The sequence below is a fragment of the Garra rufa genome, chromosome 7 (genome assembly GCF_049309525.1).
Source record: "Garra rufa chromosome 7, GarRuf1.0, whole genome shotgun sequence".
In the NCBI taxonomy this organism is placed as follows: Eukaryota; Metazoa; Chordata; class Actinopteri; order Cypriniformes; family Cyprinidae; genus Garra; species Garra rufa.
The window spans coordinates 8530542-8545412 of record NC_133367.1 but is presented as its reverse complement, the minus strand read 5'-3'; the positions used below and the strand labels follow the sequence as shown (position 1 = coordinate 8545412).

Below are 14871 nucleotides of genomic sequence, written 5' to 3'. Positions count from 1 at the left end.
TGTGAGTAGAGCTGTTGATCCACTGAGATATTTTAAAAGCGTCAATAAGATTAAGAAAATCACGCGAGAGGGGGATTGATGGACAGCAGACATGAATATTAAAATCGCCTACCAGCACAAAACGATCGCAGGTTGTGGCAATATTGCCGATAAGTTCTGTAAACTGCTGTATAAAATCCTTACTGGAGTGAGGAGGGTGGTAGATTACCCCTAAACAGACAGGACCATTCCAGTCTAAGTAAAGGAGCTGAACTTCAAAACTAGAGAAGGCCGTTACGGGTCCCAGCCGGCAGCGAGCAGAAAAGGAGTTCTTTAAAATAGTTACAATCCCCCCCCCGCGACCACTTAAACGGGGGGAGTTAAAAAATGTACAGTCAACAGGGACCAGGTCAGCGAAAGGCGTTAGATCACCAACCTTAATCCAGGATTCCGTGATGAACATAAAATCCAGGTTGTGAGATGAGTAAAAGTTGTTTAATAAAAAGGTCTTGTTCACCAGAGAGCGGGCATTTATTAATGCCATCTTTGGTGCGGGAATAGTGACAGAGGATGAGGACGCTCTATTCAGTGAGCGCAAATTTCCATGCGTTACTCCCCGTTGGCGGAAGCCGAGGCCAACCCGACGAAGACCGGTGCAAGAAGCCGGACTCGTGTGCAGGGGGAAAACAGGACGAAGCCACCGGTGAACCAGATCCGGCAGACGCCAGATAGCAGAGCCGCCGCAAAACAATTCGCGGGAGGGATCCAAGAGAAGGCCAGCCCGCCGATAGGCTTTCAACTTTACGATAAAACCTCCACGGTTGCCTCGCTTCCTCCTTCGCTTTCTCCGCGAGATGTTGAGGGGCCATCGGCGAACACAATCCGGGATATCCGTTCGGAGCGAATCCTGTGAGTTGTCAAAAGAGCAGTCCACGTCTGTGTTGAAGTTTGTAAATGTGTCTGCAAACAAATCGCGGATATCCAACAGTGCTTGACGGTCATAAGTTAGAAGCGTGCAGCAATTCAGGGGCAGAGGCAGACCAAACAGCCAAACAAGCAACCAAAAGAGCAACAGACGGCATGCCAAATGCATCAGCGCCATCTTGTCTTGCTCTAAACTGGATTGTTTTTACAGGTAAAACATGTTAAAACTAACTGAAAATAAACTTTATAGTACTGATACTGTAATTGAAAATTAGTCTGTTTTTCACGTTATGCTTTTGTTGAACTCAATTTTTGTCTACTGTCACACAACTTACCTCAGTATCTCCAAATGACACTTCATATTTCCCAGTCCAGAGCAGAGCAGCTTCACTCCTGAATCCTGCAGATTATTATCGCTCATGTTCAGCTCTTTCAGACTGGTATCTGATCCAAGAACTGTAGCCAGAGATGAACAGCTCCTGTCTGTTAAGCCACAATCATTTAGCCTTTGACGGAAATAAGATTACAGAATATTAGATTAAATACATTTGCTAAATACAAATAATAAATATTAATAGTCAATCTACAGCTTTAATTACAATGATTTATACATTTGAAAGTGTTAGTTCTATGGCTTCAAGGAAGAGCAGTACTAAGTGAATACTGATTAAACACCTTCACTCTTATGATCATGTGCTCAACACTGGCTGTAAAACATGTTGTAAAAAAACAATACTGTTTACAGAGTGTTCACAAACATATGCACAGGAAATGTTTGAGCAGCTGTCTATCAGCGGGTACCACACTGACCCAGTATTTGGTACTACTAGTACTGCAGAAAGGCTGGAATTATACATTAAAGTAAACCACAATCACTAGTTAGCCGATTATCTGTTGACATTTACTGCACACATTTGAGTGGACATTTGATGGACTAACCATCATCCAGAAGCGCTGGAATTATACATTAAAATACCATGATCATTCAAAATACTTTTTGGAGAACAATAGGAGAACAAAACTCTTCATTCTCAGCTAAAGGAAAACGCTATAATTTTTAATAAAATTAATTTTCCAGAACAACAAGATTTTTCATGACAACTTACAGAGCTCTTTTGGAGGTTTTGATGACTGCTGATAATCTAATGAGACACTCGTCAGATTTCTTGAATTTCTGAAGCTCAAACTCCTCCAGCACCTCCTCTGATGTCAACAACACAAAGGCCAAAGCAGACCACTGGGCAGGTGAAAGATCAGCAGATGAGAGACTTCCTTTGCTAAGGTGGGTCTGAATGTCTTTCACCAGAGTTTGGTCGTTCAGTTCATTCAGACAGTAGAACAGATTGATGGATCTCTCTGGAGACAGATTAGCTTCAAATTTCTGCTTGATGTACTGAACTATTTCCTTTTTGATCTGGTCATTTCCATTTTGCTGTGTCAACAGACCCTGTAAGAGTCGCTGATTGGACTGGAGTGACAAACCAAGGAGGAAGCGAAGGAAAAGGTCCAGGTGTCCATTATCACTCTCTAGTGCCTTGTCCACTGCAGTCTTGAGCAAATCAATCATGGTTTTACTTTTGTTTTCCTGTTCTGTAGACTCATGAACAAATATACTCCTCTTCTTTATGTCTAGAAACAGATGTGCATAAAGAGCTGCAATAAACTCTTGAATGCTCAAGTGAACAAAGCAGTACATGGTACCAAGAACAATCCCAGTTTCCTCCTTAAAGATCTGGGTACACATGCCTGAATACACTGATGCCTTATAGACGTCAATACCACAGGCTTCCAGATCTGTGTCATAGAAGATCACATTGTTTCTTTCCAGCTGATCAAATGCCAGTTTCCCCAGTGAAAAGATGGCATCTTTATCCCAGGAAACATCTGGTGTATATTCTCCATCATACTTTCGTCTGCTCTGCTGGATCTGAAATCTGAGAAAGTGTGTGTACATTTGTGTCAGAGTCTTGGGAGTGTCTTCAGTATTTGACTCCTGCAGTGTTTTGGAGACATCATCAGCCTGATTGTTTTTCACAACATTATTTCTTTTCTCCTCTAAAATGTTCTGAAGAACAGTGGCTGAAATCCAGCAGAAGACTGGGATGTGGCACATGATAAAGAGACTCTTTGATTGTTTAACATGATCGATGATTTCTTTGGCCAGATTCTCATCCGTGATTCTTTTTCTGAAGTACTCCTCCTTTTGTGCATCATTGAATCCTCGTATCTCTGTCAGCCGGTCGATACAGTCAGGAGGAATCTTACTGGCAGCTGCTGGTCTGGTGGTGATCCAGATGAGAGCAGAAGGAAGCAGATTTCCCTTGATGAGGTTTGTCAGAAGAACATCCAGAGAGACTGGTGAAGATACATCATGCAACGTCTCATTATCCTTAAAGTTTACAGGAAGTCGACATTCATCCAAACCATCAAGAATGAACAGGACTTTTTGGCTCCTTCTTGAAAGGTTCAGTTTTTTTGTCTCTGGGAAAAACTGAGTTATAAGGTCCATCAAACTTAGTTTTTCTTTCTCCTTTAAGTTCATCTCTCTGAATGGAAGAGGAAATATGAAGCTGATATCCTGATTTTCTTTTCCTTCAGCCCAATCCAGAACAAACTTTTGCACAGAGACTGATTTTCCGATGCCAGCAACTCCTTTTGTCAGTACAGTTCTGATCTGCTTGTCTTGTTCAGGTGCTTCAAACAAATTTCTGCACTCAACCTGTATTTCTTGTGATTCATGACGTCTGGAAGCAACTTCAATCTGTCTTACCTCATGTTCAGTATTGACCTGTTCACTACAACCCTGAGTGATATAGAGATCTGTGTAGATGTTATTCAGAAGAATAGAGTCACCTTGCTTTGCAATTCCTTCAAGCACACATTGATATTTCTTCTTTAGGCTACACTTTAGCTGATGAATGAAGAACAGCTCATCTAAAGACAGGAATAAAATACACAGATTGTTTAGTCTCTGGGTTTGTTATGTTTGGAGCAGAATGTGGAAGTCTAAAGGAAGTCTGTCCTTGTAAGAAACAGCACAGGTTATGAACACATGATATGAGAGACCTATGAGTCATAACAGTGATTGTGGAAGAGGAAACATATTGACACAGGGCTGGAAGCAGCTAACAGAGTCTCTTACCTTCTAGAGCATTAGCAGCTTCATCTTGCTTCATCTCTCTCAGGAAGTAGAGCGTGAGATCAAGAGCTGCTTCTTTCATACTGCATCTGTTCTTATTAAAGTCCTTCACGTATTGCATGTTCTCTTTTTGTAATATTTTCTTACACATTTTCAGCTCATTCTTTAGAAATTGTATTATTTTCTTCTCAAGATCCTTTAAACAAAGCAAAATAAATAAATAAATAAAAAAGACAAAGACAAAATAACAAAATTTAACCAATTCCACATCCATATTTGGTCCAAATTTTATAATCAGTAATTAATATTTGTAAAACACTGCCCAGTAACCAATTTGTTTGCTATAAATCTAAACATTTAGAAAATATTTTCCTACCTGGAAGATTGCAGGGAGTTTGTCTGTGAAATTCTTGTGGTTCCTGTTAAAATTGTGAATAAAATGAAATGTGGTTAAAGCAAGATTTTAGAAAAACATCTAATTTTTTAATCAAACACAAAGAGCAAGCATCAGCTGTTAAAGAGAAGGTTCTATTGAAGTACAAATTTAGGTAAAAACTGGATCCTATAAAGGATCCTATATCTCTGTTCTATAAAGAAGAAAACTAATAACGCAAAGAACAGGACAAAAAAAACTGCATTACAGGAGTTCTTCAGTCTAATTTGAAATGGTTCAATGCTGCAAATAGTAATTAAGTAGATGTTTCCATCGTGGATGCTCTTTGTTGCTGCTTGTGTAATTGTATTACTGAAAAGTAGCTGCAGACCAACTTCAATAAAAAGGAAAGCATATATTATGATCTGTGATTTATTGTTTTATTTAGTTCATTTCTATCTCAAATATCCCAGTGGAAAAATTAGCTAGTGCCATACAATACAAAACACATGAAATACCTTTCAGTAGCTGATGGTGTTTCCTCACTGAACTCCGGTGGTTGACCTTTTGACCAGTCACTCTTCACAGACACAGAGCTGAACACATGAGAGCCTGATCTTACACTAAAGACACAAAGATGAAAGGAGCTTTTTTTACTTTATTTAATCCAATCAATTTTACAAATTTTAAAAAGAAAGTACAATATATACCCCAATGCATAAATGAGAAAAGTATAAGTCCCCTTCCATCCCAGTCCAGAAAATGTCAGTGTCCAAACTCTCTTCTGTAACAGCAGCAGCATCCTCATGTAACACACGAGTTTGATTTCTACTCTGTCTGCATCTAATGTTGTGCCACTGGAGCATTCACCTACATTCACCTCAGTCTCAATAGTCTCACTTCTCCCACCTTCCTCATTTATATCTTCCCTAGCAATAGAGACACTGACCCCAGCTTCAACACCCATCCTTTCATTATTTACAGTTTCAGCATCATTATCTTTCTCAGCACATACACTTCTAATGTGGTCCTCCCATTATATCAGAGGAAACAAAAACCAACTAATCAAACTCAAACTCATCTACATCATACTTCAAGATCACTTAAACCTGTCACCTAAAACAAACCACAGTGATTTACAGTCAAGCGGGATTTAAATAGCCTTTGTCTATATTAGGGATTTCCTATAACGTCATATTGTATATTCATGAAATTAATATCTGCACTTCAGTCAAGGCATTTCTGGATCAGTGTAATAAGACCAACACAATATTATAATGTTAAAGATAATAAATACCTTTTGATAGATGTCTTTTTCTCACTGAAGTTCGGCATGTCACCCTTTGAGCGGTCACTCTTCACAGACACAGAGCTGGACACATGTGAGTCTGATCTTACACTAAAGACACAGAGAGAAAAGAAACTTTACTACAGGAGGTTCATCTGTGTTTTATATTGGCACTCATTCTCTCTAGTCCTTCACAGAAACACTTGCAGAGTTTTTAGTCATTTCTGGATCAGTGTTCTCTGTTAGATCAAATAAATCACTTTGACCTTTGTAACTCTGAAGATCTTACACAAACAGATACATTACACACTAAAGGAAAATGAAAACATTAAAAACCATCATATGACCCCTTTAAATTAAGTGTGAAATCATTTTATAAAGTCTGAATATACATGTATGAACTAAAATACATGTGATGTGGAATTATTTATGTAAAATTAAGATTGTAAATGATGATTTTGATTTTCAGTTCTCAGATATTTATCATCTATTGGCTACTTCTAAAAAAAGTTGATGTTATTTTTTTTATTATTAGGAAGTATGAAGCTCTGACGTTCTGCAAAGCATTTGTAAATATAAAACTAGGTTTGTTAAGGTTTTGTTAAAGCAAACATGTGAAAGTCCAGCAGTGTTTAAAATGATTGTGTGAAAACAGACTCAGTCTTACCTCTGTTTGTGTGAGAGACTCATCTCAGACGGAGAGTCCTTTCCTCGCTCTTCTGACATACTGCAGATAAACTGCCAGAGATCAGCACTGGGTTGAGAAAACTATCTGCTGTTCAGTTTGACCTGGAGATGATGATCCTTAATGAGATCAAGAAATATCTGGAGTTAGCAGCAACACAAAACACTAGATCAAATAAAGTCAGTTATGAACAAATGCATTGCCATGTAGAATAACCAAATGGTCTTCATGAGAAACGGTTGGTTTAAAAATGCTTTTGATTTCTATGGAGATATTTTAATGTCATAATGGTTTGCATACGCGGGGTTAGAGATGTGGAAGTGTCATCATCATCATCATCATCATCACTGTATTCCTTTCATGAAAATGCATTATTTGTATGAGGCACATACAATTCATTTAGGTTTTCCTTTACATTTCCATGATCAGAAAGCAGCAGATGGAAGAATAATTTTCTTTTATTTATCTACCCCCTTTATAAACATAAACAGTAGATGCATTAGCATTGTTCCCTCCACCATCACCCAAACTCCAACATATCTGATATTTGTTTAAACATTTTACAATGGTAAAATTATTGAACAATATAACATTTTCATTGTAATATACGGTAAACTGTATTTAACCTTATTCAAAATAAATAGGCTTTTTGCCATCTTATTTTTTACATGCAATATATAACTTTTCCACATCAATTTCTCATCAAATAATACATAGTGTAACGTTTTTGAAACCTCACAAATATCGTTTATATATAAAATAAAAAGTTTGGGTCCTAAACTTGAGCCTTGTGGAAGTCCACGTTCAATATTCATACATTCTGACCTATAACCGTCAAACTCAACATATTGTTGTCATTGTTGTAAACAGCTGGTTAACCAGTCCAGTACAACTCCTCTAATTACATAATTATATAATTTAGAAATGAGAATTTGATGATCTATAGTGTCAAATGCCTTCTTTAAATCAATGAACACTCATCAATGTGTATTTATTTCTATCTATTGCGTTTGTAATGTCTTCAATAATTTTCATGATAGCCAAACTTGTAGACCTATTTGACCTAAATCCGTACTGATTTTCATTTAATAATTCATGTTTTTCAATAAAGTTATCCAATTTATTAACAAATAGTTTTTCAAACACTTAAGAAAATTGAGGTAGCAGAGATACTGGTCTATAGTTATTAAAAATATGTTTATCTCCAGTTTAAAAAAAAAAGGTATTACCTTAGCAATATTACATAAGACTGTAAGCGTAAATTAAATTTGTATGCGCTAGAGAAGCTTTGTAAAGCTGTAAATCATGTTTCAAGCATAAGAAAAAATAATTTGCAGCATTTTACTGTTTCAGGATCGTTCTCTCTGCCGGTGAAATGGTATTTTAATGTGCACATACATAAAAAAAAGTAAATAAATAAATAACAATTAAAACATGATACTTTAAGTTGTGTATCATTAATGAATTTCGAGCTGTATAGTATTCTTTTTAGGCTATATATGATATGTAATATTATATGATATTGTAATTTTAATGATAAGTGCAGATGGCCTAGTATTTGCACATATGCATAATTTCATCTGTCCACTGATCAGGGACGATTAAATTTTTTAAGCTGAAATTTGGTTCAGTATAATAATTGAACTAACAGTAATATTTTTTCACTTTAACATGTTATAATTTTAGGGGATTTTGCTGATACAATAAGTTTTATTAAATGTTTATCTCTTTTTTTATCCAAATTTGGATAAAAAAGTAATTGTTTATCTCTAACTTATTTGCCATTTATCTGTATTACCATTGTGTAAACACTAGATGGCTGTTTAGCTCTCTATTTAATCGTTGCTGCCACACATTTTCCACTTAATTCTGTCTAATAACGAGATGTCATGATGTTATGTTACGTTAAAACAACATCTTTTCTCGTAATAAAATGTTTTCTTGTTAAAACGGCATTATTGTTTCGTTTTATTTGAAAAGTGGACAAACGAAAATTAAGCTAGATTTTTCGTATTTATTGTTTCTGCACTTCTCGGGTCGGCTGGAAGGAACAGGAAGGAAATATAAATGTCTGCTTTATTTTATGTACCTCCACAATAATAGCAAAACGTTACAAATTGCTTTTGTATTGCGAATTTCTGTCACACCTTGTTAAGTCTGGCCTATAGACAGCTTGAAATGTCTACTTCAATAAAACAACTGAAAACAAATTTGTGTTTATTTTAAATTTATATAAATCCAACAAGAGGTACAATCTTTCCTGTGTGAGCTCATTTTCTGTTCTAGTGCTTAGCGCAGTCTATTAGTATAAAGCCTGAAATTCATCCCAGAAGAACAATGCAATGCGGCTTGATTCAGCTAAAGTTACTATTATTAATTAAATATAACTATTAATAATATATAATAAATATAAATAAAATGTGATCATACTAAGTATCTAATCCGCCAAAGTATGTGACAGAAATATTTAAGCAATAATGAAAATAATAATAATAATAGGCTAATGATACTAATAATGATAACAATAGGCTAATTATTATTATTATTATTATTATTATAAAATTTCTTTATTTCTTCCTGTTTGTATTTCGATTTGCTATTATATCAAACGATGATTTAATAAAGAAATATTCCAAGCCCGATTATTCAAAAATAATATGAGTCATATCCTCTGCGTCTGAGTTGGATAGCATTATATTGTTGACAGACTGGATAAAATAATAAAATAACCAAAAATAAAATCATAAAATCTGGACACAGAGAAAGCATTTTGTTACTCACAAATGAGTGTTAAATGCAATGTGGTCTGAAAAACTGACATAATCCAGTAAATGTAGCTGTATTGTTATGGTAAAAAGATTTCACAAAGTATAGCACTCTCATACTTTGTGTTGAGTATTGCCAAATAACATCATTTTGACTGTAATGTTTAACATCAGCTCAGTGGTGTAAGCAGATTATATGATATATGAAATTTCAATGTAAAGCCAAAACAATCCAATAATGTTAACACCAGCTCGCAACACATAGGAATGTAGCCTAATGGTACACAACTATAAGTTAAAACTATAAAGTATCATGTTTTAATTAAGTTGTTTTTATTTATATGTCATTGTATGTGCACAATAAAATACCATTTCACCGGCAGAGAGAAAGATCCTGAACTAAATATAGAAAACTACGGTGCCCGCCAGGGGACACCTTCGGTTCACTTATGTTTGTCGTGGCCACGAGATATTAATTCGTGGGAACGTGATATTATGTCGTGGCCACGACATAATATGACGTTCCCACGAGTTAATATGACGTTCCCACGAATTAATATCTTGTGGCCACGACATAATATTACGTTCCCACGAATTAATATCTCGTGGCCACGACAAACATAAGTGAACCGAAGGTGTCCCCTGGCGGGCACCGTAGAAAACTGATTTGGTGTGTTCTGTGTTTACTGAACCAATCAGATAAGAGTAAATGGAGAGTCCGTGAGAGCCTCATTTGATTGGCTACAAGAAGGTGGTGGACCCGCCCTCTCTCTCTCCCTCTCTCTCTCTCGCCTAGCGCTTGCAAAACTCAGTGAGTGAGAGAATCGTGATTCGTGCCAAAAGTAAAGATAAAACAAAGACGGAGCGATATATAACAGACTATTACGGCAACTTTTTGCCCTACATACACAACAAGCATTTAGACATTTGCAACCGTTTGTTTTTCCACATACAGATTGGTTCTACGCAATCAATACATTTTGCAGTTCTTTAAACTGTTGTTTTCGCATCCAAATCACAGTTCACACACTCGCAGTTATTTTGACCGTATTTGGGTGAAAACACCGCCAAAAGTGTGAGCGCGGAGAAATGAAATTTAGAAAAATGCAGATCATATTTATTTTGCATTAGCATGAAGCAGCAGTTTCACAATACATGAATTACACTTACGACTGACAGTAAAATACTGCAAATTATTTTTTCTTATGCTTGAAATGAGATCTACATCTAAGCTTCTCTTGCGCATGCAAATTTAATTTACGCTTACAGTCTCATGTAGGCTACACTTCCACAGCTCTTACATAATTATAACGCCATAGATTTCGCATCACAAAAACAACAGTATAAAACAGAAGCGAAAATAAAACAAAATAAAAACATTCAGAAACACATTGGTTTTCAATAACCCCTTTTGGAAAACTTACTTGCAGTCTTGTCCACTAAGAAGAGCATTTATAAGTATTTGAAACGATCATTTTCTGTCCTTTAGGCCTGTAGTTTGGTCAGCAATAATTCTCATATCTCTCAGACAGATCGGTTTACATACAAAAACATGTCCCCGAGTGTTAAAAATAGAAGTGTCTAATTTAAGTTTGTCTTCTTCGTGGGTTTTTCTGGAGGGTTTGAACGAGCTGAACAGTTCTTCTTCTTCTTCAGTGAATTTTATTGGCAGCTTGCAATCTTTGTGCATTACCGCCATCTACTGGATTGAGGTGTGATCACATTGGGGAGTCATCAATAAATGCGTGTATATATATATATATACATATACACACACATGCATATATATATATATATATATATATATATATATATATACACACACACATATATACATATACACATATAAAAAAAAAATAATAATAATAAATAAATAAAAAATAAGATCAGAGCCCAAGCATCAGCTAGCGCTGCGTGTTCAGCTCCTCCAGCTTCAACCTCAGCTCAAACCTCCAGAAAGGAAAAAATAAATAAATATATAAAAAAATAAAGAAAAATAATAATAAAGAAAAAATAAATTTTTAAAGACTAGCAAGTCTTCTTGCTAGTTGTGTTTTTTTTAGAAACTCTATCACTGCTTTAGTTGTAGACTGTGTACCAGGTAGACTCAACAGGTTTCTCAAAGTAACAGAGTTCTTTGTTACCCTCTTAAATATTTCTCTCTCTTCAGAGTACTGCCTACATGTCAGAAGTACATGCTTCACGGTTTCTATTTCCGTACAATATGGGCACATTCCTGTCTCATGTTTTCCTATTGTGTGTAAGCCGCTGTTCAGTCCTGTATGTCCTAACCTTAGCCTGATGAACCAGGTTTCCTCCTGTCGTGAAAGTGAGCTGATCATTTTAACTGTTACATTCTTTTGAATATTATATAAATGCCTACCTTTTTCCCCCTTATCCCATTTATCTTGCCAGAGTTTATGAATACCATCTTTAATTATTATTTTCAATTCTGATTTGCTGAGTGGAACCTGTACTTCTACTTGTTCTGCTTTCAGTGCTTCTTTTGCCAACTCGTCTGCCTTCTCATTGCCCTCAATACCTGTGTGCGCTGGAACCCAAGTGAACTGTAATATTAGCTTCTGTTGAGATATCCTGAAAATCATCTGATGAACTTCATCTAAAAGATCCTGTCTGCATGCAGATTTCCCAGTCTGGATGCTAGTTAGGGAGGACATAGAGTCTGAACAAATAACTGATTTATATGGCTTCACTTCTTCTACCCACTGTAGTGCCATTATGATGGCCATCATCTCTGCAGAGAAGATTGAGAGGTGGTTTGAGGTTCTTTTTTACATTTACATTTACATTTATTCATTTAGCAGACGCTTTTATCCAAAGCGACTTACAATTGGGAATACAACAAATGATTCATCCTAAGGAGGCAGATCGACATAGGAAGTGCTCAAAAATACCATATGTCAGGCGTTGTTAGCTGAGTACGGGCTAGAAAGGGAAGATCAGGAAAGAGAGGAGAAGACATTTTTTTTTTTTTTTATTGAGTCAGATAGTGTCGAAAAAGATGGGTTTTCAGCAGTCGCTTGAAGACAGTAATGGAGTCAGCGTTTCGGATGGGGGTGGGAAGATCATTCCACCAGGCAGGGACATTGAAGGAGAATGTTTTGGAAAGTGATTTCGTGCCTCTCTGTGGTGGTACAATAAGGCGTCTTTCACTAGAGGATCTCAGACTTCTGGAGGGAGTGTAGATGCGTAGTAGTGAATGGAGGTAGGCCGGTGATGAGCCGGTGGCTGTCCTATAGGCCAGCATCAGTGTCTTGAATTTGATGCGAGCCGTAACCGGTAGCCAGTGCAGGGATATGAAGAGAGGTGTGACATGGGCCTTCTTGGGCTCATTGAAGACGAGCCGTGTTGCTGCATACTGAATCATTTGTAGAGGCCTGATTGTACATGCTGGAAGACCAGCTAAAAGAGCATTGCAGTAGTCCAGCCTGGAAATGACCAGAGCCTGTACGAAGAGTTGTGTAGCATGCTCTGTTAGGAAGGGCCTGATCTTTCTGATGTTGTGCAATGCAAACCTGCAGGATCGAGCAGTTTTAGCTATGTGTTCTTTAAAAGTTAATTGGTCATCAAAGATTACACCAAGATTTCTGGCTGAAGTCGATGGGGTAATTGTTGATGAACTAACTGGATGGAGAAGTCATGTTGTAAAGTTGGAGTGGCGGGAAAGACAAGGAGCTCAGTTTTAGCTAGATTGAGCTGAAGATGGTGTTCCTTCATCCATGCAGAGATATCCGCCAGGCAGCCAGAGATCCTTGCAGCTACTGATGGATCATCTGGTTTGAAAGAAAGATAGAGCTGTGTGTCATCAGCATAGCAATGGTAGGAGAAGCCATGTGCCTGTATGATGGGGCCCAGAGATGTAGTGTATATGGAGAAGAGGAGGGGTCCAAGAACTGAACCCTGAGGAACCCCAGTGACCAGTTGATGAGTTTTGGAAACCTCCCCTCCCCAGGCCACTCTGAAAGACCTGCCAGAGAGATAGGATTTGAACCAGCGAAGTGAAGTCCCTGTGATGCCCAACGATGAGAGGGTAGACAGAAGGATCTGGTGATTCACCGTGTCAAATGCTGCAGAAAGGTCCAGTAAGATGAGTACTGATGATTTGGACTCAGCTTTTGCAATCCGCAGGGCTTCAGTGACAGACAGTAGTGCCGTCTCAGTTGAATGGCCGCTTCTGAACCCTGACTGGTTAGCATCCAATAGGTTGTTCTGTGAGAGAAATAAAGATAGCTGGTTGAAAACAGCTCGTTCCAATGAACGGAAGGAGAGAGACAGGTCTGTAGTTGTCTATGAGTGAAGTCTTACGTGTAGGTTTTTTGAGCAGTGGGGTTACCCGGGCCTGCTTAAATGTAGTGGGGAAAGTGCCTGTGAGAAGAGATGTGTTGATGATGTGTGTGAGCGCCGGTAGGATTGTAGGGGAGATTGCTTGGATAAGGTGTGAGGGGATGGGGTCTAAAGGACATGTCGTCGGATGGCTGGAGAGGAGAAGTTTGGTTACTTCTGCCTCAGAAAGGGGATGGAAGGAGAAGAGGGGAGTTTCAGCCGTGGGTGTGGTCAGTTTTAGTTCCTGTATATGTGGAGCTGAGAACTTATTACTGATAGATGTAGTTTTGTCTGTAAAAAATGTGGCAAAATTACCAGCTGTTATAGAAGTGGTGGGAGGTGGTGGAGGGGGACAGAGCAGTGAATTAAAAGTTTTGAAAAGGTTGCATGTGTCCGGAGCATTGTTGATCTTGTTGTGGAAGTATGAAGATTTGGCAGTATGGACATGGGTAGAGAAAGATGACAGCAGAGACTGATACATACTCAAGTCAGATGGATCCTTAGATTTGTGCCATTTTCTCTCAGCTGCCCTAAGTTTGGACCGATGCTCACGAAGAACATCGGATAACCAAGGGTTTGAAGGAGCAGCCCGTGCTGGCCTGGAGGAGAGAGGGCATATATCATCTAGGCAAGAAGTAAGGGTGGAACATAACGTGTCGGTTGCTGCATTAGTATCCAGAGATGTGAAGTGGGTAGGAGAGGGAAGAGAGGAGGATATTGATGAAGAAAGATGGGAGGGTGAGAGAGAGCGTCTAAATTCTAAATTCTGATAAAAGATAAAAGTCTAAATTCTGATTTACCATGTCGAAATTATTAATTGTAATTGATAAATTTTTTTTAAATTTGACTTTAAAAAATAACTTTGAGATAAGTCATAATTTTGACTAAATCAAAATTATAAGAAAAAAGGTCAAAACTATGACTTAAGTCATAATTATTAGATAAAAGTCAAAATCATGATTTAAAAGTCAAAATTATGACTTACTTAACCATAATTACTAGATAAAAAGTCAAAATAATGAGTTAAGTCATAATTACTAGATAAACACCATGGCCAGCGTCTGCAACAGGGTTAAAAGTACAAACTACATCCCTGATAGCACACGTACATCTCAGAAACATCTATTTGAAGTCTGCAAGACGCAGTTTTTATAGTGTTTGCTCATCTGCAATACGTCTATTGGACGTTTCCTATCATATGGCAAATAGATGTCTATTAGATGTCTTTAAGACGTTTATGAATTACAATGCATCCCACATAGCACACGTACGTCTGCAAGACGTCTGTTAAAGATCTCTTGATCTGGAAAGCATCTGCTGTGTACAAACATCTATAAGACGTCAATTTTACATACATTCTAATTCATAAACATC

The 14871-nt window shown here is 37.4% G+C and overlaps 1 protein-coding gene across 1 annotated transcript in view; it reads right to left on the bottom strand.

The window, feature by feature from the left end:
* LOC141337909 (uncharacterized) overlaps nucleotides 1–14871 on the bottom strand; it is an 831413-nt gene that overhangs the window by 780531 nt on the left and 36011 nt on the right. The window contains exons 6-8 of the mRNA XM_073843485.1: nucleotides 11637–11641; nucleotides 2010–2335; nucleotides 1239–1409 (exon numbers count right to left, since the gene is read on the bottom strand). Coding sequence (XP_073699586.1) covers nucleotides 1239–1409; nucleotides 2010–2335; nucleotides 11637–11641 — 502 coding nt within the window. The remainder of the gene's footprint in view (nucleotides 1–1238; nucleotides 1410–2009; nucleotides 2336–11636; nucleotides 11642–14871) is intronic.